This window comes from Eretmochelys imbricata, chromosome 3, assembly GCF_965152235.1.
Source record: "Eretmochelys imbricata isolate rEreImb1 chromosome 3, rEreImb1.hap1, whole genome shotgun sequence".
Classification (NCBI taxonomy): domain Eukaryota; kingdom Metazoa; phylum Chordata; order Testudines; family Cheloniidae; genus Eretmochelys; species Eretmochelys imbricata.
The window spans coordinates 1,803,303-1,826,805 of record NC_135574.1 but is presented as its reverse complement, the minus strand read 5'-3'; the positions used below and the strand labels follow the sequence as shown (position 1 = coordinate 1,826,805).

Sequence of the window (23,503 nt, the reverse complement as noted above, 5' to 3'; positions counted from 1 at the left end):
CCACTCCGCGCTTCTATCTGGCCATCCCAGAGCTCCTCCTGCCCCGTGACAGTGATGGGGGCTCCTCCATCCTCTGGGACAGGCTGGCTGGTGGCCAGGAGGGGCATGTGTGGTTGGCCCCTGAAATGGCCGCTGTGTCATCTGTGCTTCAGCTGAGCCGCGGTATCCTCAATTGCCCCTGGGCGGGGTGCGTGTTGGTGGACTGCAGACTGCCCTGGCTGGTATTCCTGGCGCCAAGCCACTGCATTGCAGGCCTCGCAGCTGGAACGCACAGCGACAGTTCATTAGTCACCAGAGCAGCTCCTCTGACCTTTGCAGCACGTCTGAGCACCCCAGGAGCTGCTGTCTCCTGCTGTCGCTCCTTGGGAACCCACGCCGGCTGCTGTCTGAAGGAGGTGGGGTGTCTGTGTCCATGCTCAATGGGCCTGCAGCCAGCGTGTGTGTCCTTGGGAGAGGTGTCACCTAAGTTCCCTCTAAGCTGTGTGGCCGTGCAGCAGCCTATTAAGCGCCGCGCAGGCTGCGGTGGGGAGAAATGCCCCGCTCCTGGCCCCAACCCAGCCCTGACCTGCTGCAGCCGGGGGGAGAGGCACCTCTCCCCCACCCCAGCCCAGGTGCTGCTGCAGGGGGAGAGAGTTGGGGGTAGGCTTCTCCCACAGTAGCCCCGGGGCAGCCTGCACCCCCCTGCATCCCAACCCTCTGCCCCAGCCCTGAGCCCCTCCCACACTCCAAACCCCTTGGCCCCACCCCTGCCACATGAAGTTTGTTCTGTGCACCAATTTGGATGTGATGTGTCATGCATCACCTCCATATTGGTGCACAGAACAAAATTCATTGCGCACATGGGTGGGAAAAATGAGGGACGCTGGGTGTCATAATGGGGAGTGCAGCTCGGGACAGTTGGCATGTCTCGCGAGTCGTGGCTCATGCCATGTGCGATGCAGCGCAGACTTGGGAATTTCCGAACTCCGGGCCTCTGTGTATGCTGGATCTTGTTGTGTCACCTCCCAGGCCCCTTGGCCTGTCACAGCCCCAGTGAGCTTCCTCCATTCCAGTATGTAATGGCCTGGGTGAGCCCGGCAGTGCCCCTGGGAGAGTGCCCCTGAGCTGGAAATCTGCCACAGGCAGCCTGGCGCGTAGCAGCCAGACCGCAGGGAGTGGAGTTTCCCGAGTGGAACTGCAGAGCAGTGCTGGGCTTCTCTGCTGCATGACCCCGCCTGTGAGGCTCTTTGCCGTGTCTGATTCTCTGGTGCTGTGGTGGTGAGGGCCCCCTGGTAGGGGAGATGGCTGTGCCCAGTGCTGTCTGTGTTGGTCCAGGCGCGGTATTCCCATTGGGATCTGCCGTCCCTGGGGCTCATGGTTCCCGTCTGGTGGCTAACCGGCTGAATTCCTTTAATGGAATCTTGCCGCCTGCCTCTGCCGTGTGTGCAGTCTGTAACTCGCACCCTCCACCACCAGTGCTCCGAGGGCGCCTCCTGTGGGCGGGAGCTGAAGGTGGAATGGGGGGGTGTCTTTGCGCCATGGACTATCTGGGCGGGGCCTGGCTGCCTGACTCATCAGGGCAGCAGCGCTGGCTCCTTGGCCTGGTGTAACTGAAATGCCCAGTTAGTTCTGCAGACACAGGAAGCTGTTCTCAGCGGATTAGCCTCTCCCGTAGCGGGACCTAGAAATCCTCCTTTTGCTGGCTGTGCATGGACTCGGCTCGGAGGGCAGGAGGACAGCCATGGTGCTGGGGCCACTCCCTGCTTGGCCTTCCTGGGCCTGCCTCTGGACATCTCCCCCCAGCACCCCCCAGCCCCGCTCCCCGGTGGGAAGGCAGTGCCCCGAGCAGCCCGTGGTGGGAAGGGCAGGTCTGGATGTGCCCTGGGAACGGCGGCTGTGCTGTTTCCAGGCTCCCTGCCTGCTGGTCTCCAGGGGGTTGGCTCCAAGCCGGTGACTAGGACTCATTGGAAGGGTCCTGCCACTGTTGGACACTGGCCTGCCACCTCGCAGGGACACTGTGGGCAAACCGTGCAGTATCAGAACCCAGCGAGCTCCGGGGAAGCCATCACGCTGGCCCTGCCCCTCCCTCTGCTGTGCCGCCTGCCTGTTCTCCTGGCTGGCATGGCGAGCTGGGAGTTCTGCCCTTGGCTGGCAGCCACTGGGCCCGTGGGAGCTCAGCAGCAGCAGTAGGAGAGACGTGCCTGACGTCTCTGCAGCCGGGCAGCGGGGCTGGAGGGGCAGTGTGTCTGCAGAGTCAGGCTGTCTCTGGGCTGGGGTCCCAGCTGCTCCGCAGCAGGTCCAGCCGGGAGGGCTCCAGTTCTGCGGCTCACCCTACAGGTTCATAACAGCTCAGCACTGCGAACAGAAGAGGTCTGCGTGGCTCCCTGGAGCCCTCCAGCTGTGTGGCTAGTCTCTCTCCCCGCAGCTGAAGGGTGCCGGCTGCTCTCCTGTTGCAGGGCGGCTGATTTATTTGACATGCACAGCTGTCTTGCTGCCTCCACGCTGCGATAACCTTGGCTTGGCTCTGGCTGCGGCTGGAATTGGAAAATTGGTGGGCACTGGGAAGGAGCTCGGTTGCCGGGCTCTGCCTCCCCAGCCCTGCGCACGCTGGTGGGGAGCACGAAGGTAGAGCTGCCCAGTCTGCTGTACTGCTCCGGCCCAAGGCCTCCCTCGCAGCCAGGACCACAGCCCCGGAGTGGGGGGGAGCTGGAGTTCACCCCTCGATTTTGGGCATTTCCAGGATACTAGGCAGGGGAAACTGCTCTCTGGTTTGTAGGATGTCTCCATCCAGGCACCTTGGGGACCTCTGCAGGTAGTAACAGTGCCACAGTCTCACCAGCCTTGCCTCCTCCCTCGGAGGTAGCTAAAGAATATTACCCCCCCCCACAATGCAGCCACCTCTGGGGATGTGTAACATCCACACCCCACAAGCACCGAGAAGGGGAAATGAAGACTCTCCTATCCCAGTGGGGTCAAATGCCCAGCCACGGGCCCAGTCTGGCCTAGCTAAGGTACGCCCCTGCCTCTCCCTGTCTGTTAGATTACGTGTTACCTGCACCCACCCCACAGCAGAATTCAGGCTTTAATTCCAGAGCCGTGGGCTGCGAAGGAGCCCGGGCCCGTTGTAGTAAGAGGAGGCCCTGAAACATAAACTCTTGTGTCAGAGGCCCAGTCTGAAGCCTGAAGCCTGAACCAAAGTACTTCCAGGCAGTGTTCAGCAAAGCTGGGCTGTAAGCCAGAGGCAGGTCCCACTCACAGAAGTTGGCAAGAAAAGGTTATTAGAAGCACGTGCGCACGCACATAAGGGCTAATGAGAGGAACTTGCACCACGACGGCATCCGAACACAGACATAACGAGGAACTGGCAAAAGGACAACGTGATGGAGAGATTCGTTTGAACTATGATGAGTAATCTGTCCTGCAATGGTATAAAAGTAGGTCCGGGGGCGCACATCTTTGTCCAGCCTAGGGGGCAGTGGAGAGTCCCGCCCCTGACCGAGCTGTGTCCATTGCCAGGGAGAACAAATTCGTAGTATGTCCGGTAGAGTCTATAGGGAACTATCACTGTGCTTCGTTTGACAATAAACCTGGCTCGGGTTCCTTTGTACCTTACTAAAGTCTGTGGTTTTTGGCGGTTCTCTCGGGGTCTGCTGTGTCAGCGATCTGCGCAGAGCCGGGGCAGCACACAGGGAGAACACGCATGCAGCCGACTGTTATCATCGAACAAAAGCAAAGCACCACACCGGTAGCTACCCACGCCACCAGCTGGGATGGTTAATGACGTGTAACATCTGCCTGGAGCCTGCGGCAGCCCCATGTGAACTGCCCCCTTCATCTCAAGGAGGCACTGACTCCAAAGCCTCAGCATGGTACTTCTGGGCGGGACTTGTCAGGGCCGAAGCACTCAGTTGTGCTGACTCGCCTGGTGACTGCGTGTGCGAAGGGCAGGAGCGGGCCTGGCCCCAGCTCTTCTCCCCACGCAGGGCTGCTGAATGAATCGCCAGTGCTCTCCACCCGCGGCCGCGGAGCCATCTCTGCCTGGCTGGGGCTGCGGTGGCTCCTGGCGAGGAGGGTTGGGCTCAGCAGGGCTCCATGCAGGCTCCTCCAGCTGGGGCTGCCTGGTGGGTCTCCCTCAGGGAGCAGCAGTGGGTGCAGGAAGGGGTGGGGAGCTGTTGAGGTGGGAGGCGGTGGGGCTGGTGCGGTATCTGCCCTCTTTGCAGAGCTGGTGCTGGGGGGGAGGAGGTGGGGCTCTGCCGGGCCGGGGGCCGGAGCTGCTAGCCCCTTGCTCCCTCGGCTAGTGCCAGCGTGCACTTGGTGTCCCCGGAAGGGGTGGGGCAGGAGCTGGTGCAGCCTGGTTAGCCGGGCAGCATCTGCCACCGCCTGCCCCGCTCGGCTCTGAGGCCCTTCCCGAGAGCATCCTGTTGTCCCAGACCTGGCTCCAGGCAGCCGGTGCTGGGGGCCGCAGAGCCCAGTGCCCAAGTGCCAGCACCCCCTGTGATGGACCTGCTGCTGCCCGCTCAACCTGTACCCAGGAACTAAGCGCCCCTGGCAGCAAAGCAGGGGCTGCAGCCGTGGGGGGCTGGGCACAGGGAGCCCCTGGTGGTTCTGCTGCCCAGGGATCTGCAGGCGCAGCCTGGAACACAGCACACACCCCCGCCCCCCGGGTCGGGGGGGAGGGCCCCAGTGTGCCCTCGGCTCCCCTTCTTCTGCTCTCGCTTGCACTGGCTGCTCCCGCCTGCCTGCGGTGGGTGGCTGGCTCCCGCCTCCCAGCTTCATTCAGCTGGCAGCTCGGAGCTCAGCAGAACCGACCCTGGGGGCTGCCCTGTTTGTGACCCGGGCTCTGGTTCCAGGGAGGGGGCTGGGGCTGGCCTTACTGTGCAGCCTGCCTGGGCCGCAGGGACCTGGTGGCTGGGGCGTAATGGAAAGGAGGGGCTGCAGCCCGAGTCACTCTCACACCCTGCCCTCTGCTGATGCCCCCTGGCTAGTCTAGCCCTCGGCTGGCCGTGCACCCCTGCTCACAGCCTGGTGTCCCTCGCACCCAGCTCTGCTGCTGCCCCTTGAGCCGAGGGCAGTGCCAGTGGAAGCCTGGGCTGCTGACGAGTGGGGTAACCGCTCGCTCGCCCAGGCCCTGCTGCTGTTATTGCTGAACCCGGCTCCAGGGGGAAAGGCTCAGTAGGGGGTTGCCTAGCCTGGCGCCCACCTAGTGCGCCCTGCAGGTGGGCAGAGGTGGGGGCCAGAGGCCCTGCCCCTCCCTGCACTGGGGCTGCTGCGCCCGCCATTTGTGCAGAGCAAAGCTCCCTCTTTGTCCGGCTGCTGGGCGGTGTGTGTCATGCCTGCAGCATTACTGGGGCCGACCCACTGCTGGCTTGGCTCTGTTCCTCCTCGGCCCGTCCTGCCGCCCGTCTCCCCGTGGGGCGCTCCCCCGGCTTGCTGGGCAGCTGAAGGCAGGCAGCTGCCTCGAGCCCTTGGAGGCTGGAGCAACAAAGAGCTCCCAGGCTCTCCTGGGGCGGCTGCCACCCGGCTGCACCCACCTCCCTGCCCCGGCTCCGGCGGGGAGCTCGGGCCTGGAGCGCCGGGGTGCGTCCTCTCCTGCTGTGTGAGCAGAGCGGGGACAGGGGCTGGCTCAGTACCGCTGCTGGGTGGGGCAGGATGGAGGATTCGGGCACCTTGGACCCCTTCTCAGGGTTTGCGCCCATCCCCTGCACCCGCCGCGCCTGCTACCCTTTGTGCTGGGCAGGCTGCTGCTGGGGGAGGGACCCAGAGAAGGGGTCCCCTCGGATCAGCCAGGGCCTCCGCCTGCTGCCGTCTGTCTGCACCCGCCCCTTGGAGGAGCCCAGCCTGTTGCCATAGTAACCGTGCATCTGGGGCCCGGCTGCTTTGTGCTCAACACAATGAGTGTAAGTCGCAGGCTCCGCTCTGCAGACCCTCAGCGAGGGGGGCCGGAGCCTGCCCAGCAGCTGGCCTGGGCTGTGTCTGCCCCAGAGCAGGGAGCCTGCCCTCTGCCGGGTGCGGGTGGGCAGCACTAGTGCTATGACATGTAGCCATTAGCCCCTGTGCAGCTGCTTGCTGGGATCTCCCAGCTCAGCCCACGGCCCCTTTCCCCAGGCCCCAGCCCTGCGGCTTGTGCTCTGCTCAGGACGGGGGGCGGGTCCAGGCTCATGGGAACTGGCTTTCAGGTGCAGGCAATTCATGCAGGGCTGGTGGGAGTCCTGCCAAGACGCCCGCAGCCCCAGCTGCAATGACCTGCGCCCGGCTTAGTGGCCTGTAGTGTTCGTGTCCTGTCCTAAAGGGGCCTGTGCGCAGGGCCTGCCTTTGCCTGCAGCCCTAATGCAGGTCCAGGCCTGCCCCCCCCCCATGCTGTGCTGCTGTCTCTCAAGCCTGATCCACAACCCCCTGTTCTTCCAGCCCTGCCAGTGCCCCTCTGCCCTGAGCAGCACCCCCTCCGCTTGCAGAGCTGAGGCAGCCAGGGGCTAGCTGGGCAGGGGTGGGGGCAGCAGGCCCCACCCCCTAGAGCAAGGGTGGGCAAACTATGGGCCGAATCTAGCCTGCCAGCCATTTTAATCTGACCCCCAAGCTTCTGCTGGGGAGTAGGGTCTGGGGATTGCTTTGCTCCAGCCAGGGAGAAGGATTGGGGGCTGCTCCATGTGGCTCCCAGAAGCAGCAGCATGTCCCCCCCTGCTCCTACACATAGGGGCAGCCTGGGGCCTCCGCTCCACACGCTGCCCCCTGCCCCAAGCGCTGCCCCCACAGATCCCATTGGCCAGGAACTGCAGCCAATGGGAGCTGCAGGGGTGGCAGATGGGGCAGCACATAGCAGAGCCCCCTGCCTGCCCCTATGCATAGGAGCCAGAGAAGGGACAAGCTGCTGCTTACTGGAGCTGCTTGAGGTAAGCGCCGCCCAGAGCCTGCACCCCTGAGCCACCTGCCCCTGCCCCAGCCCTGCTCCCCCTCTGCCCTCCAAACCCCTCACTCCCAGCCTGGAGCACTCTCCTGCACCCCAAACCTCTCATCCCCAGCCGGAGCCCTCACCGCCCTTCCTGCCCTAGCCCGGAGCCGCCTCCCGGACCCTAAGCTCCTTGTTTGTGGCCCCACCCCAGAGTCCGCACCCCAACCCCAATTTCATGAGTGTTCATGGCCCGCCGTGCAATTTCCATACTCAGATGTGACCCTCGGGTCAAAAAGTTTGCCCAGCCCTGCCCTAGTGCCTTTGAGGGGTGGGGGACGTCGGGTTCATCCTCGGTAGCACTTCTGACGTGGCTCAGGTGCAGGGAACCTGTCCCCCACCCCCAATGGGTGGGCAGAGCCGAGCTCCCCTTAGCCTGGGACCAGGCCCCGCCGGGGCCGTGCTGAGCTAAAATAAGCACACTGAGCTGTTATTACGCAGGCAGGGCTCGTCCCTCCTTGTGCTGGGCCGGCTCCATGGGATGAGAAGGAGCAGACCCAAATTAGTCCAGATTAAAGACTTAGAAGGCATGGCTGCAGCAGGAGAGCTGTGGCTGCCAGCACCTCGGCTTGCAGGAGCTGGAGGAGACCCTGAGTGGGGTTTAAATCCAGCACTCCCCCCATGCCCCGGAGAATGGCTTTCCTGCCAGCTGCTGCCAAATCCGGGGGGCTGGTCCCTGCCAATGAGGACCCCGCCGCTCCCTGGCTGTGTGGCCGAGGTCCCGTCCCTTACACATAGAGACACACACACACACACACACACACACGGGTGTGTGTGTGTGTAAGTGTATTTAAATCCAGATCAGTAACAGACTAGCCAGGGAAACCTGTGAACGGCTTTGCCTGCTCCTGCCATCTGCCCCTTCCGCTGTGTGGGGCTGTGTGCCCAGCTCCGACACTCTCACTCCCTGGGGGCTGGAGCCCCTCTCCTGGCCTGCCACAGGGCCACTGGCAGGGGTCATTTCCCACACAGGCCGTTGGAGGTGCTAGCTCTGATTGCAGCGTGGCTGGGGCAATCCAGCCTGGCCCCCGGGTTCCTACTGAGGCGGCTAGACCAAGCTGCTGCCCGGGACCGCGTGCCACCCTGCAGCACGTTGGGCCGGTCTCTCCCGACCTGTGCGGGCAGCGCCTGGCCCAGCGTGGTTGGGGCGCTGGGTGCCGGGCTTTACCCGCGGGGAGCCTGGCTCTGGGAGAACGGCCAGGGGAGCTCTCCGCCCCTTGTGGTGCTGAAATGGAGCAGGGCTCCCAGCTGCAGCGCAGGCCGAGTTCCCAGCGAGGGCCAAGGCTTGGCCAGGGGCGGTGGCTGTCAGGGCCCCCCGCTTTCTGTTCCCCTGCGCCCCGCACTTCCAGCCCAGCTTCTCCTGCCTGGAATCCTAGCGATGTCACAGGCTGCTGCTAAGGGACGGGTGACGTCATCTGTATGATGTCCCAGCATGGGCTAATGGGAGGAGGCGACTAGGCTGGGGGGAGGCAGCTCGCTCGGGACTAGCTGCTCTGGCGGGAGCACTGAAGGCAGCCAGGTGCCAAAGCCTCAGCTGCTGGAATCGGGGTAGCTCCAGTGAGGTCAGCAGAGTGATGCTGATTTCCACCAGCTGCGGTCTGGCCCTGGGGCTTGTCCTCCCAGGAAGCAGGCTGGTCCCTGTGACTTGAGCTGTCAGCGCATCATCTAGGGCCAGCTGCAGGAGTGCGGGACTCGGTTAATAGAGGGCGGGCAGGCCCCAGGGAAGGAGAGTTGGAACTGGGGTAGGAGGGCATGCGCTGGTGCAGGACTGCCAGGCCCAGTTCAACGGCCCAAGCAGGGAGCAGTCCTGGGGGGCAGGACAAGGTGGCGCTGGCCTGGGCTCTTCGAGGTTCCTGTGCTACAATGAAATGCAGCCGCTGGAGAGCTGGAGCCCAGCAGCGGTGCCCAGCGCACAGCACCATAGCTCGCTGGCTTACGGGAAGTGAGAGGACGGCAGATTCTGTTGGCCCTGTCGAGGGGCGCAGGAAGGCGGGGGAGCTGCGTGGGTGGAACGTGCCTGGGGCACAGGGCGGCGCAGCCTGCCTGGGGTGAGCGACAAACCAGGAGCGGGCAGGCCTTAGCTCATGTCTCATGGGAGAGATGGCCCTTTCCACACGCACAGCAGTCACAGCCCCCTGGGCAGACCTTGGGGACAAGGGATTGCAGCTCAGACCCGCTGACTGTTCTGCCTGCCCCCGCCCCTGCTGTCCCTCGGCTGGGTGGGGCCCTGGGTTGATCTCATCCTGCTGCCTCCCTGAGACCCGCCAGTGCCAGCCAAGCAGCTCAGGATCAGCCGAGGAGCTTTGGGGATTAGTGCAGGGCTGGGCAAGGACACGGCCAGGCCTTTGGGAGCTGAGCTGTGGGTGAGGAGTGGGTGGAGCCACCCCCATGGGCTGGGCAGGATTCTCCCCCTGGCCCTATCACACGTGCACGCAAAGCCTCCTGCTGTGCCCACAGGACAGGCCCCAGACAGTCCCCCCCATGTGCTGTTCCCTTGAGCACCAGGGTGATAGCCTGACGCCCATTAGCCCAACAGGCACCAGGGCTAATGGCTATCAGTTGCCAGGGCATTGGACTAACGGGCCTCGGGCTAGTGGACACTTGAGCACACAGGCACCAGGGCACTGGGTGCCAGGGATGGGGGCTAACAGGTGCCAAGGTGCTAGGCTAATAGAGAACAGGGAAATGGGCTAATGGGCATTGGGCTAATGGGTGCCAGGCTAACCAGCGCCAGCGCTAACAGGCACCAGGGCATCAGGCTAATGGGCGCCAGAGCTAATGGGCATCGGGCTAACGGGCACCTGCTATTCCAGTCCTGGGTCCCCTCCCAGCTCTGCCAGGGCCCCTCAGTTCAGATTCGGGTCCTTATTTTGGTTCTAGCCCTGCCTCCCTGGGCATTTCCCATGGGGTGGGGGCTCAGGAGGGGATAGGGCCTGGGTGGTAGAGCAGGCTTCTGCACTGCCCCTCATTTCCCCAGTCCCTCTGCTAAGCCCCGGGGCAGGGTGGGCCTTCCAGGCACGCCCATCAGGAGCTCGCTGCCTGCCCTGCCAGGTCAGTTTGGTGCTCAGCTCACCTGCCTGCTACAGCTGAGGAGAGGCACAGCCCTGCTGGGCTTGGGGGAAGGCTGGGGGGCCCATAGTCCCTGTTCCTGGCCCCTGGGGCTGTCTGTGCATGCTCAGCTGGTGTCTGTTCAGCCTGGCGTCTGTCCACCTGGCTCGGCGGGGTGGTGCTGCTAGTCCGCGGGGGGAGGACCTCCATGTCCAGCCGTGTGGGGCTGGGGCTGGGAGGAGCAGACTCGAGGGGTCTCTGATGTCACTGGGGGAGACTGGGGGGCTGTCGGAACAGCTCAGCTGTGGCTGCAGGGGGCTCCTGGGCACGTGTCGGCTCAGACAGAAGCCGAGGGAGAGGGAATGGTGCTGGGGGGCAGAGGGTGATGCACAAGGAGGGAAGGGGGGAGGTGAGGTGACCCAGGGGGTCTAGCACTGGCTGGCAGGCAGGCCCACACGGGGGCCTGCCCTGGCATGAGTTTGCAGGGCAGCGAGCAGAATAAATTGCCGGGGGCCGTCTCGGGAGGAGATGGGCAGGGAGCAGCCAGGCCCCTGGTGCTCCCCCCACCCCCCAGCGTGAGGGGCCGTAGTTCAGGCACAGGCTGGCAGCAGGGTGTGGCTGAGGGGAGCACACATGGCATGGGCGGCTCTGCCCAGCCCCCGTCGGGGAGGCAGGGTGCAGCCCCTTGGCTCTCTGAGCAGATGGTGTGTCTGTGTGTCCTTCGGTCCTTGGGGTGGGAACTGGGCAGCGCTTTGGGCCCATTCCAGTGTTATTCCCGGTCCGTGCCCTGCCTGGCGCCTGGTTGCTGCTCTGGCAACCATGCAGGGCCCGAGGTTCCCTGGTGCTGCCCAGCTCCCTCCCCGTGTGGCAGGTGGGACCCAGGAAGGTGGCTGAGCTGTTCCCAGGGTCCCTCCGGTGGGCACAACTCTGAATATGAATATGAGCCCCAGGAGGATACAGGATGGGTTGAAGAGGATTACAAGAACGAATAGGAATGGAAAGAACTTGCAGCCAGAGGGAATGGGGATAGACCGGAGAATCGCACCATCACCAGGAAAAGGCAGGTCTACGTGATCGGGGACTCCTTACTGAGAAGAATAGACAGACCTGTAACCAGAGCTGATCCAGAGAATAGAAGGGTGTGCTGTCTTCCAGGTGCTAAGATACGGGAAGTGGACCTGAGGTTGAAAAGGATCCTAAAGGGAGCGGGAAAGAATCCACTGATTGTCCTTCATGTGGGAACAAATAATACCAGTAGATTCTCACTGGAACGTATCAAGGGAGACTATGCCAGGCTGGGGAAGACGCTTAAGGAAATCAAGGCTCAGGTGATCTTCAGTGGGATTCTGCCTGTTCCTAGAGAAGGGCAACAAAGGTGTGACAAGATTATGACTATCAACAGATGGCTTAGGCAGTGGTGCTATAAGGAGGGCTTTGGCATGTATGGCCAGTGGGAGGCATTCATGGGCAGAGGACAGTTCTCTCGGGATGGACTTCATCTGAGTAGGGAAGGAAATAGACTTCTAGGATGGAGGCTGGCACAACTGATTAAAAGAGCTTTAAACTAGGAATTTGGGGGAGATGCTTGGGAGATGTCAGGTAATCTCCACGCCGGATTTTAGCATTGAGAGGAAAGAAAACGAAGTAAGAGAGGATACAGCTGTGGGTAGGAGGAAGGGCAGTGTAGATACCAGTCTAATAGGTTCTACTGGCTGTAGAATGACCATGCCTAATCGGGTACAGAATGTGAGTGAGGCCAAACAGCAAAAATTAAGATGTTTGTACACCAGTGCGAGGAGCCTAGGTAACAAAACTAGAGCTCCTGGTGCAGGAAGTGAAACCAGATATTCTAGGGATAACAGAAACAGAGTGGAATAGTCGTCATGACCTGGACTTCAGCTATTGAAGGGTATGTGCTGCTTAGGAAAGACCGAAATAAAGGTCAAGGTGGTGGAGTAGCACTGTATATCAAGGATGAGGTAGACTGTAAAGAAATAAGAAGCAATGGAATGGATAAGACTGAGTCCGTCTGGGCAAAAATCATATTGGGGAAGAAAACTGCTAGAGCTGCCCCCCCGTCCCCTGGGATAGTGCTTGGGGTGTACTAGAGACCGCTGGGATCTAATTTGGATATGGATAGAGCCCTCTTTAATGTTTTTAATTAAGTAAATACTAATGGAAACTGCGTGATCATGGGAGACTTTAACTTCCCAGATGTAGACTGGAGGACGAGTGTTAGTAATAATAATAGGGCTCAGATTTTCCTAGATGCGATAGCTGATGGATTCCTTCCCCAAGTAGTTGCTGAACTGTCACGGAGTCCCTGGGCGATGCTCTGGAACTGCTCCCCATGAAGCCAGGCAGGACTCTGGGGCAGTCGCCTTTCTGGGAGCAGCCTGTCTGCAGGACACACAGCTCACCCGGCTTCCACCTTCCTGGGTCTGACCTTGGAGCATTCAGCCTCCTCTGCCCCTCCCTGCGCTTCCCACAGTGAGTCCGCTCAGGCGGGGCTCCTGGGGAAGCCAGACGGTCCTGCCCCCCAGCTCCGCCGTCAGATGTGACTCTCAGCCAGCCAGTAAAACAGAGGTTTATTAGACGACAGGAACATGGTCTAACACAGAGCTTGCAGGTGCAGAGAACAGGACCCCTTAGCTGGGTCCATTTTGGGGGGCAGGGAGCCAGACAACCACGTCTCCCCTTCACTCCATGTCCCAGCCAGCCCCAAACTGAAACTCTCTCCAGCCCCTCCTCCTCTGGGCTTTGTCCCTTTCCCGGGCCAGGAGGTCACCGGATTCCTTTGTTCTCCAACCCTTTAGCTCTCACCTTGCAGGGGGGAAGGGCCCAGGCCATCAGTTGCCAGGGAACAGGGTGTCGGCCATTCTCTGTGAATCGACCCCGGCGCACACCTGCCCTCTAGGGCTCTGCAACGATCATACACCCTTATCCCACCCCCTAGATACTTAAGAACTGCATAGGGGAATCTGAGGCACCCCCACACTATTCAGAGGAAACATTAAGAACAGTCCCACTTCGTTACATGAACCGACTAGAGGGGATGCCATTTTAGATTTGGTTTTGATGAGTAGTGAGGACCTCATAGAAGAAATGGTTGTAGGGGTTCAAGTGATCATGAGCTAATTCAGTTCAAACTGAACGGAAGGATAAACAAAAATAAATCTGCGACTAGGGTTTTTGATTTCAAAAGGGCTGACTTTCAAAAATTAAGGAAATTAGTTAGGGAAGTGGATTGGACTGAAGAACTTATGGATCTAAAGGCAGAGGAGGCCTGGGATTACTTCAAGTCAAAGCTTCAGAAGCTATCGGAAGCCTGCATCCCAAGAAAGGGGAAAAAATTCATAGGCAGGAGTTGTAGACCAAGCTGGATGAGCAAGCATCTCAGAGAGGTGATTAAGAAAAAGCAAAAAGCCTACAAGGAGTGGAAGAAGGGAGGGATCAGCAAGGAAAGCTACCTTACTGAGGCCGGAACATGTAGGGATAAAGTGAGACAGGCTAAAAGTCAAGTAGAGTTGGACCTTGCAAAGGGAATTAAAACCAATAGTAAAAGGTTCTATAGCCATATAAATAAGAAGAAAATAAAGAAAGAAGAAGTGGGACCGCTAAACACTGAGGATGGAGTGGAGGTCAAGGATAATCTAGGCATGGCCCAATATCTAAACAAATACTTTGCCTCAGTCTTTAATAAGGCTAAAGAGGATCTTAGGGATAATGGTAGCATGACAAATGGGAATGAGGATATGGAGGTAGACATTACCATATCTGAGGTAGAAGCGAAACTCGAACAGCTTAATGGGACTAAATCGGGGGGCCCAGATAATTTTCATCCAAGAATATTAAAGGAATTGGCACACGAAATTGCAAGCCCATTAGCAAGAAGTTTTAATGAATCTGTAAACTCAGAGGTTGTACGTATGACTAGAGAATTGCTAACATAGTTCCTATTTTTAAGAAAGGGAAAAAAAAGTGATCCGGGTAGCTACAGGCCTGTTAGTTTGACATCTGTAGTATGCAAGGACTTGGAAAAAATTTTGAAGGAGAAAGTAGTTAAGGACATTGAAGTCAATGGTAAATGGGACAAAATAAAACATGGTTTTACAAAAGGTAGATCGTGCCAAACCAACCTGATCTCCTTCTTCGAGAAAGTAACAGATGTTTTAGACAAAGGAAACGCAGTGGATCTAATTGACCTAGATTTCAGTAAGGCGTTTGATACTATGCCACACGGGGAATTATTAGTTAAATTGGAAAAGATGGGGATCAATATGAAAATTGAAAGATAAGGATTGATAAGGAATTGGTTAAAAGGGAGACTACAGCGGATCATACTGAAAGGTGAACTGTCAGACTGGAGGGAGGTTACCAGTGGAATTCCTCAGGGATCGGTTTTGGGACCAGTCTTATTTAATCTTTTTATTACTGACCTTGGCACAAAAAGCAGGAATGTGCTAATAAAGTTTGTGGATGATACAAAGCTGGGAGGTATTGCCAATTTAGAGAAGGACCGGGATATCATACAGGAGGATCTGGATGACCTTGTAAACTGGAGTAATAGTGATAGGATGAAATTTAATAGTGAGAAGTGTAAGGTCATGCATTTAGGGATTAATAACAAGAATTTTAGTTATAAACTGGGGACGCATCAATTAGAAGTAACGGAGGAGAAGAAGGACCTTGGAGTATTGGTTGACCACAGGATGACTATGAGCTGCCAATGTGATATGGCCGTGAAAAAAGCTAATGAGGTCTTAGGATGCATCAGGCGAGGTATTTCCAGTAGAGATGAGGTTTTAGTACCATTATACAAGGCACAGGTGAGACCTCTCCTGGAATACTGTGTTCAGTTCTGGTCTCCCATGTTTAAGAAGGATGAATTCAAACTTGAACAGGTACAGAGAAGGGCTACTAGGATGATCCGAGGAATGGAAAACTTGTCTTATGAAAGGAGACTCAAGGAGCTTGGTTTGTTTAGCCTAACTAAAAGAAGATTGAGGGGAGATATGATTGCTCCCTATGAATATATCAGAGGGATAAATACCGGAGAGGGAGAGGAATTATTTAAGCTCAGTACCAATGTGGACACAAGAACAAATGGATATAAACTGGCCACCAGGAAGTTTAGACTAGAAATTAGACGAAGGTTTCTAACCATCAGAGGAGTGAAGTTTTGGAATAGCCTTCCAAAGGAAGCAGTGGGGGCAAAAGATCTATCTGGCTTTAAGATTAAACTCGATAAGTTTATGGAGGAGATGGTATGATGGGATAACAAGATTTTGGCAATTAATTGATCTTTAACTATTCATGGTAAATAGGCCCAGTGGCTTGTGATGGGATGTTAGATGGGGTGGGATCTGAGTTACTACAGAGAATTCTTTCCTGGGTATCTGGCTGGTGAATCTTGCCCACATGCTCAGGGTTCAGCTGATCGCCATATTTGGGGTCAGGAAGGAATTTTCCTCCAGGGCAGATTGGAAGAGGCCCTGGGGATTTTTCCCCTTCCTCTGCAGCATGGGGCACAGGTCACTTGCTGGAGGATTCTCTGCACTTTGAAGTCTTTAAACTATGATTTGAGGACTTCAATAGCTCAGACATAGGTGAGAGGCTTTTTGCAAGAGTGGGTGGGTGAGATTCTGTGGCCTGCATTGTGCAGGAGGTCAGACTAGACGATCATAATGGTCCCTTCTGACCTTAATATTTATGACTCTATGAGCACTGGCTTTCCTCTGCCAGTGCGTTGCCCGTTTCCCCTGGTTTGGTCGACCCCAAAGTCCCTCAGCAACCCCCAGCCTTGACTGGCCTGTAGCGCCACAATTCGCAGTCGGGCTGCTCGGCACGTTGGCCAGGCCGCGGTGGGGTTTCGAGAAGAGCCAGGTGATGATGCTGTGTGGGGCGGGGGTATGTGGAGGCCAGGGCTGAGGTTCTGCCAGCTCCCGCTGAGCAGGGGTCCCTTCGTTGCTCCCTCCCAGCGGGGGCATGATGAGATCCCCCACCCCAGCTGCAGGGCAGGGTGACTCTTTCCATGTTCACCTGCCCAGTGGGGTGTGTCCTTTACCCTGAGCCGTGGCCCCGAGCCAGCCCATGTCCCCTCCGGACAGAGCTTGGGCAGGCTGCTCTGGAGGGTGCTGCCCTGCAAGTCGGCTGTGGAGCATCATGAGCAGCACCTGGCACTGGTGCCCCGGAATTGCCCAGCTGCCATCCCTGGGGAGGTGGCAGACTTGGTCATGACCTGAAAGCCCTACATGGACTGGTCCAACCCCCGCATGCCCCATGACCAGCAGCAGAGCGCCCCGGGCAGGAGAGGGAGCTGCTGGCAGGGCCTCTTCTGGGCTCCCTCCCCAGCCTGCCAGCCACCAGCGCCCGAGTGCCAGGCCTGGCTGCACCAGTGGCTCTGGGCCGGGCTGAGCTGGCCGGGCAGTGCTCCGGCCCATGAACTGGAGGGCAGCTGGGGGGCTTCCTTCAGGTGCTGACGTGTGGTGCAATGCCTGGAGGCTTGGGGTGGGGCACTGCTGGCGTGGGGTCTGCAGAGTACTCGGGGTGGGGGCTGGTGTTGGATGCCCAGGGAGGTGGGGGGCTCGGTTCTTGTGCATTGGGGGTGCTGAGATGAGAGAGTGTGCGTGTGTACACGCGCACGGAGGGTGTTTTGCTCAGGACGTAGACGTGGTGCTGCCTGTGAGCAGTGATGGGGAGCTGTCCGGGGGCTCCCCCATCCCCTCCCTGTGGCTCCCCCGGTGCTGCTGGAGCACAAATCTCCTGGGCCGTGCACGGGAGCTCCTGCCGGCTGGGGGCACATGGCCGACAGGTCTGGGGGGGCTCCCGGTTCCTGTAGAAGGCTTGTTCCGTGGCCTACCAGGCCTCTTAGCACCTGGGAGTGGGTGTGTCATAGAAGGTCAGGGTTGGAAGAGACCCCAAGAGTTCATCTAGTCCAACCCCCTGCTCAAAGCAGGACCAACCCCAGCTAAATCATCCCAGCCAGGGCTTTGTCAAGCCGGGCCTTTAAAAGCTCTAAGGAAGGAGATTCCACCACCTCCCTAGGTGACCCATTCCGGTGCTTCACCACCCTCCTAGTGAAATAGTGTTTCCTAATATCCCACCTAGACCTCCCCCACTGCAACTTGAGACCATTGCTCCTTGTTCTGTCACCTGCTACCACTGAGAACAGCCGAGCTCCATCCTCTTTGGAACCCCCTTCTGGTAGTTGAAGGCTGCTATCAAATCCCCCCTCACTCTTCTCTTCTGCAGATGAAATAACTCCAGTTTCCTCAGCCTCTCCTCATAAGTCATGTGCCCCAGTCCCCTAATCATTTTCATTGCCCCCCGCTGGACTCTTTCCAATTTGTCCACATCCTTTCTTTAGTGGGGGGCCCAAAACTGGACGCAATACTCCAGGTGTGACCTCACCAGTGCCCAGTAGAGGGGAATAATCACTTCCCTCCATCTGCTGGCAGTGCTCCTACTAATACAGCCCTATATGCCGTTGGCCTTCTTGGCAACAAGGGCACAGTGTTGACTCATATCCAGTTTCTGGCCCACTGCAATCCCTAGGTCCTTCTCTGCAGAACTGCTGCTTAGCCAGTCGGTCCCCAGTCTGTAGCAGTGCCTGGAATTCTTCCATCCTAAGTGCAGGACTCTGGACTTGTCCTTGTTGAACCTCATCAAATTTCTTTTGTTCCAATCCTCCAATTTGTCTAGGTCACTCTGGACCTGTAACGGGGCGGCGACTCACCCCTGCGGCGCCTTCTGCTGGTCGTCCAGGGAATTAGCGTTCCAGCCTCTGGAGTGCCCTCTGCAGGCTGGTGTCCCGCTTGCCACTGGCCCCCCGTCCCTCCTGGACCCTGGTGACCCTTTTACCCAGGGTGCTGCCCCCTGGCAGTACCCCCACAGTCTCTGGGTCTCCCCACCTTGGGGAACCCCCACCCACTATCCCCACCTCGCCTCAGTCTTTGGCCACTGCCAGTCACCATTGAGCCCCCACACACTGGGGCAGACTGCAGTGTATAAGCCAATCATCACAGGCAAGGGGGGTTTGGACCTGCTGTCTCTGCCTACCTATGGGCTGCCCCCTGTAACTCCAGTACCTATCGGGCCTTACCCTAGGCCTGCAGCCTGGGGGGTTTCCAGGCCGGAGCTCCTCAGCTCCCTTGGCCTTCCCCCAGGCCTGCTCCACCTCCGGTACCCAGGTACGCTCCCCAGCCGCCAGGCCCATCTCCCTCCACAGCTAAAGGAGACTCTGTCTGCTCCTGGCCCGCTGCCCTCTGATACGGGCCAGCTGAGCCTGCTTCCCCAATCAGCCTGGGAACTGCTTGCTCCCAGCCACATTCCTCTCCTGTTGTAAGCCCTTTAAGGCCGGAGCGGGTGACCCTGCTGCTACAGGACCCTATCCCTACCCTCCGCGTATCTACCTCTCCCCCCAGCTTAGCGTCATCTGTGGACTGGCTGAGGGTGCAATCCAGCCCATCCTCCAGATCAGTTCTGAAGATGTTGAACAAAACCGGCCCCAGGACCGACCCCTGGGACACTCCACTTGATACCGGCTGCCAGCTAGACATTGAGCTTAGCACTGCCGGGGTCTGTGCTGGGCAGCTGTGATCGGGGGCGGGGACCGCTGAGCTATGGCTGCTCCCCACCCCCTCTGCCAGCTGGGCCTCACACTGCAGGCGGACTCTGGGGTGCATAGGAACCTCCCAGGGAGAGTCCAGCTGCTCTGGGGCCATCTTTGCAGCCCCTGCCTCTGGCTGTGCAGGGAGCCAGCCAGATGACTCCTTCCAGCCTGGCCATGCTCGTGGGGGGAGCCAGCGTTCCCCCTCCTGACGACTTCAGCCAGTGCCCACGGCCTGCTCCGGCTTGCTTGGCCCTAGCCTGGCTGAATGGTTCGGGGGTAGCAGGCTGGCCCCTCGCTGGGCTGACTCGCCAGAACTCCCTGCTGCCTTGCAGAGACAGACCCACCCCTGGGTAAGGCACTAGTCTGGCGCTCGGGAGAGCAGGTCTCAATCCCCACCTGTCCAGGCCCTGCCCTGCACACGGGGTGTGAGGAGAGAGACACCGCCGACTGGGTGATGCTCGGAGACTGCAGTGCTGGGGGCCATAGATGTACCTGGATTCGTAGGACAAGACAGAGCAACCGATAGCCACTTACTGTAGGCCCTAGAGAAAACTCGTTTTTTCTTCCCTCCCATCAGCTGGGTGTCTGAGCGTGTTCCCACAGCCTCTCCCCAGAGCGGTGTCTGGATCAGGGCGAGCAGGTGATCAAACAAGCCCCACAGAGCTGTGGGTTGCAACCTGGGGGCCCAGCTGGGTTCACCGAGGGCAGGACGATGCCCTTTGCTCAGCCCAGTGTAAACTCCCTGCTGCCCTGACCAGCATGACTCGAGCCCCTCTCCTGTCCCCCGCAGGCTGCTCTGGTTGGAGGGACGACCATGGTCATCGGCCACGTGCTGCCCGACAGGGAGACCTCCCTCCTGGACGCCTACGAGAAGTGCCGGAGCCTGGCCGACCCCAAGGTCTGCTGTGACTACGCCCTGCACATGGGCATCACCTGGTGGGCCCCCAAGGTGAGCGAGGACCCCAGTGCTCGGTCTGGCGAGGGGCCAGTGGCCAGGCTGCAGGGGCTCATGCCGCATGCCTGCACCCCCGCCCCCCATCTCTCGGCGGCTGGTTCTCTCCCATCCCTGTTACTGTCTGTATTGCACTGGCAGCTCCTGGGCCAGCCGTTCACAGGGACAGGAACCCTGAAAACATGCCCAGGGGCTGAGCCCTCCTGAGTCCTTTCCTCCTGGCTTGGCATGGGACCCCAGCTGCCTCATGAGTGCCCCACTGAGATCCCCGCTTGGGGACGGGCACTGTGGCAGTGGGTGCTGGCTCTGCAGAGCTGGGCTGGGGGTGGCTTCTGGGTGGGGCAATGCATTTGGACTGAGGCTGGTTCATGGGGTGGCCATGAGCTGGGACAGCCCAGGCCTGAGCCGTGGCACATGCCCCAGGGCCAGAGCGACCCCCCTGGCAGCCCCAAGGAGAGCTGCTCCCCCACCAGGACCCTGCCTAACAGCAAGGGGGCTGCGGTGCCCCCCGTGCCGCTGAGGGAGGGTGTGCTGGGGGCCGGCTGGGAGTCTCAGGCCCTTACCAGGTGCCCCCATGGGAGGGCGTGCCACAGTGTATGGGCAAATGGGGCCCTGGGCCAGGAGAACAGCTGCTGGAGCCCGTGCTACCTGCCGCCCTGGCCAGGCTGCTCCAGCTGCTTAGCTGCTGTTTGGGTTGTTTTGTATGAGCCCCTTGCCCCTCCCCCAGCCCCAGGCTCTGCTCTGAGCTGTCTGTACCCGCCGCTAACCCCACACAGTGGCAGCCGCTCACCCGCTAGCCATGGGCTGCTCAGCTGGCCCCGGTGCCGCAGACGGACACGGGCTGTGCCCTCCACACCCCGCTGGCCCCAGCACCCCCCAGCACAGGTGGCAGGATGCTGGCCCAAGGCCCCGTGCGCTCCTGGCGTCAGTGGAGTTGGGGAATGCCCAGCATGGGGTGACCGAGTGAGCCTTGGACGAGAGGTAGAACCATGCGCCCACATGTTGGTGCTGACAGCTGCAGCCTGGCCTTCGCCAGCTCTCTCCAGCCCCAGATTCCCAGCCCTTCGTCCGTCCCTTTGTGCTGTGTGGCTGCGGGAGCTCCCATGGTGCTTTGCATGAGTTGGGCTTGGGGTGCAGTTGGTTTACCCCTACCCCAGAGCAGGGTGCATGCCAGGGCTACCCCCGGGCACCAGGCCCTTCCTGTATGGGACCTTCTCCAGCCACAGCTCTTAGCTGGTCTGTGTCTGTCCCTGGGCAGCTAGCACAGCGCTCTCCCTGCTCTCAGGCATCGCCAGTACGCCAGCCCCAGCGGGGGGTCGCCCTGGCCAATGGGGTTTGCTGCAGCTCCCCCAGCATGGGATCGTGGGATTTTTGGGGGGCAGGCCTGGCCCCTGGGCTGCTGCTCGGGGCCCCAGCAGTTCTGCACTTGCGATCACAAGCCCAAGAGCTCCTGCTGCCCTGTGCTGACATGCCCCCGCCCTGGCTGGGGCCCACGCTGACATGCCCTCGGTCAGAGGTTCTCAACTTTTTTCTTTCTGAGCCCCCCCACCATGCTATAAAAACTCCATGGCCCACCTGGGCCACAAAAACTGGTTTTCTGCATATAAAAGCCGGGGCCGGCTTTAGGGAGTAGCAAGCAGGGCAGTTGCCTGGGGCCCCATGCCACAGGGGGCCCCAGGAAGTTGCATCGCTCAGGTTTCAGCCCCATGCGTTGGGGCTTTAGCTTTCTGCCCTGGACCACAGCAAGTCTAATGCTGGCCTTGCTTGGAGGCCCCCCTGAAACCTGCTCAAGGCCCCCAGGGGCCCCGGACCCCTGGTTGAGAACCACTGCCCTAGGTCTTCAGGTGACAGCCGTTTGAATGGCTGCACTGTCCACCATTGGGCCTGAGTTGGCTGGTTTGTCCGTGTGCCAGTCTGCATGGGACTGGCTCTCCCGCACACCCTAGGTCCTGTGACAGCCATTTGAGCGGCTTGCTGCTGGTGCGGGGCCGAGCACGGCTGGTGTCTGGCCCCCCTAACCTGGTGGCACACTTGATCTTGCTAGAGGGCAGGTGGAGGGATGGGTTCTGCTCTGCACATGGGGCCCAGTCCTGTGGGAGCATGCCCAGCCCCACGGCAGATGGCCGGCCTGGCCGTGCCTGTCCTTCACCCTGCCCCCCGTGGCCCGGCAGGTGAAGTCGGAGATGGAGAACCTGGTGCGGGAGAAGGGGGTGAACTCCTTCCAGATGTTCATGACCTACAAGGACCTGTACATGCTGCGGGACAGTGAGCTCTACCAAGTCTTCCTCGCCTGCAAGGACATTGGCGCCATCGCCCGGGTGCACGCTGAGAACGGGGAGCTGGTGGCGGAGGTGAGCACATGTGGGCTGCGCCGGGGCAGACGCTGCCGAGGATTGTGGCTGGAGAGCTGGGGGCTCTTGGTGAGCTCGTGCTGAGAAATTTGTACCTCGGACGGGCAGAGCTGAGCCCCATGCTGCTCCCCGCCCCCCAGAGCCACGTAACCCCCCAGAGGGTTGGTTTGTAATTCGTCAGCAAGTGCCATTCTTGGAGCCCATGGTCGGCTTTAGTGGGGTGCTCAGGACGAGGGGCAAGGCGGCTGTGGGGAGAGGAGCTGTCTCTGCCCACACACGGGCCGTTCAGGTACAGGGGGCTGGGCCCCAAATGTGTCCAGGCCGCTGGGGCCCAGCTAGGCCGAGGGGACAGAGAAGGGATTCAGGGCAGCCTGTGCCCACTCAGACTGACCCAGGCTCTGCTGGGCCTGGGCTCCCTGCTCCTGCTCTCGGCTCTTCCCACCAACTCCCTGTTCTCTCCCAGGGCGCGAAGGAGGCGCTGGATTTGGGCATCACGGGACCAGAGGGAATCGAGATCAGCCGACCGGAGGAGGTGAGGCCTGCGCTGGGCTCCCCTGCCCTCTCTGTGGGCGGCAGCAGGCAGGGCTCCAGACCTTGGAAGATGAGCGACAGGGCCCGCAGCTAGGGGTTCCCATCACTCCCCCTGGGGCCTCATCCTGGCTAGACCAGCCCTTCTGGGTTTGCTGGCAGCTCTCCGCTCTCCCAGCCACTCCTCAGTGCTCGTCCCCAGCCCTTAGCTCCTGCTGGGTGCTGTGATGGAGTGTGCCAGGCACCCCAGCCCGAAGGCCGCTCAAGTGCAGGCTCCCCACAGCCTGGGACACTCCAGCAAACGTGGCCCCATCCGGCTCCCTGCCACGCTGGCTCGTTCCAGCCATGCTGCTTCTGTTAGCGGGCCCTGGTGCCCCACCGGCCTGTGCCTGGATGAGCTGTGTCCATGTGCTGCAGCACGGCTCTGTGAGCACTCGGCCTCGCCCTGCAGACTGCCTGCTGGCCAGGGCGGGTCTCCGCCCCAGCCCCCTCCCAGCCACGTGGTGGGGAGCATTGGCTGCCCCAGCCCCTCCCAGCTGCCGGGGGGAGTGGCCGTCCTGCTCCTTCCCCTTTCCCACCCTCTTGTGCTGTCCCTGCCCTACAAACTGCCTTATCCCGCCCCATCCTGGGGGTGAGCGCCCCCCACCCTGCTGTGCCCCACCCCCAGCCGGGCACTGAGCCTCTGGACCCCTCCTGCTGTGTCCAGCTGCTCTGTGATCCAGCCATTGCCTGGCTGGGCAGGAATCTAGCCAGCCTGTTCTCAGTGTCTGCTGAGCACTCACCCTGGGGTGACCAGGGCCCTGCGGGCTGCTGTCTCCTTGACTGGGGGCTGGTCAGGCAGGCTGTGGGGCAGGAAGGCCGGGTCCCCTGGTCGTGGGGCAGGCTCTTTGGGAGCTGCACCGACAGGGGGCCATGTAGTTTCCTCACTAGAGAACGGTGATTTTCCATCACACGCCAGCTTTGGGGGAACGGTCTCCAAGCCCTGCTGTGGGAGCTGCAGTGCAGGGTTCTCTGGACGGGGGGCTGGGTAGATCCCCCAGAGGTGGGGCTGTCGCGGGTGGTCTGCACTCAGCAGAGCGTCACCGTCT

The 23,503-nt window shown here is 60.2% G+C and overlaps 1 protein-coding gene across 1 annotated transcript in view; it reads left to right on the top strand.

The window, feature by feature from the left end:
* DPYSL5 (dihydropyrimidinase like 5) overlaps positions 1-23,503 on the top strand; it is a 100,708-nt gene that overhangs the window by 35,790 nt on the left and 41,415 nt on the right. Inside the window, exons 3-5 of the mRNA XM_077811479.1 lie at positions 19,375-19,533; positions 21,708-21,887; positions 22,351-22,419. Of these exons, the coding sequence (XP_077667605.1) occupies positions 19,375-19,533; positions 21,708-21,887; positions 22,351-22,419 (408 nt within the window). The remainder of the gene's footprint in view (positions 1-19,374; positions 19,534-21,707; positions 21,888-22,350; positions 22,420-23,503) is intronic.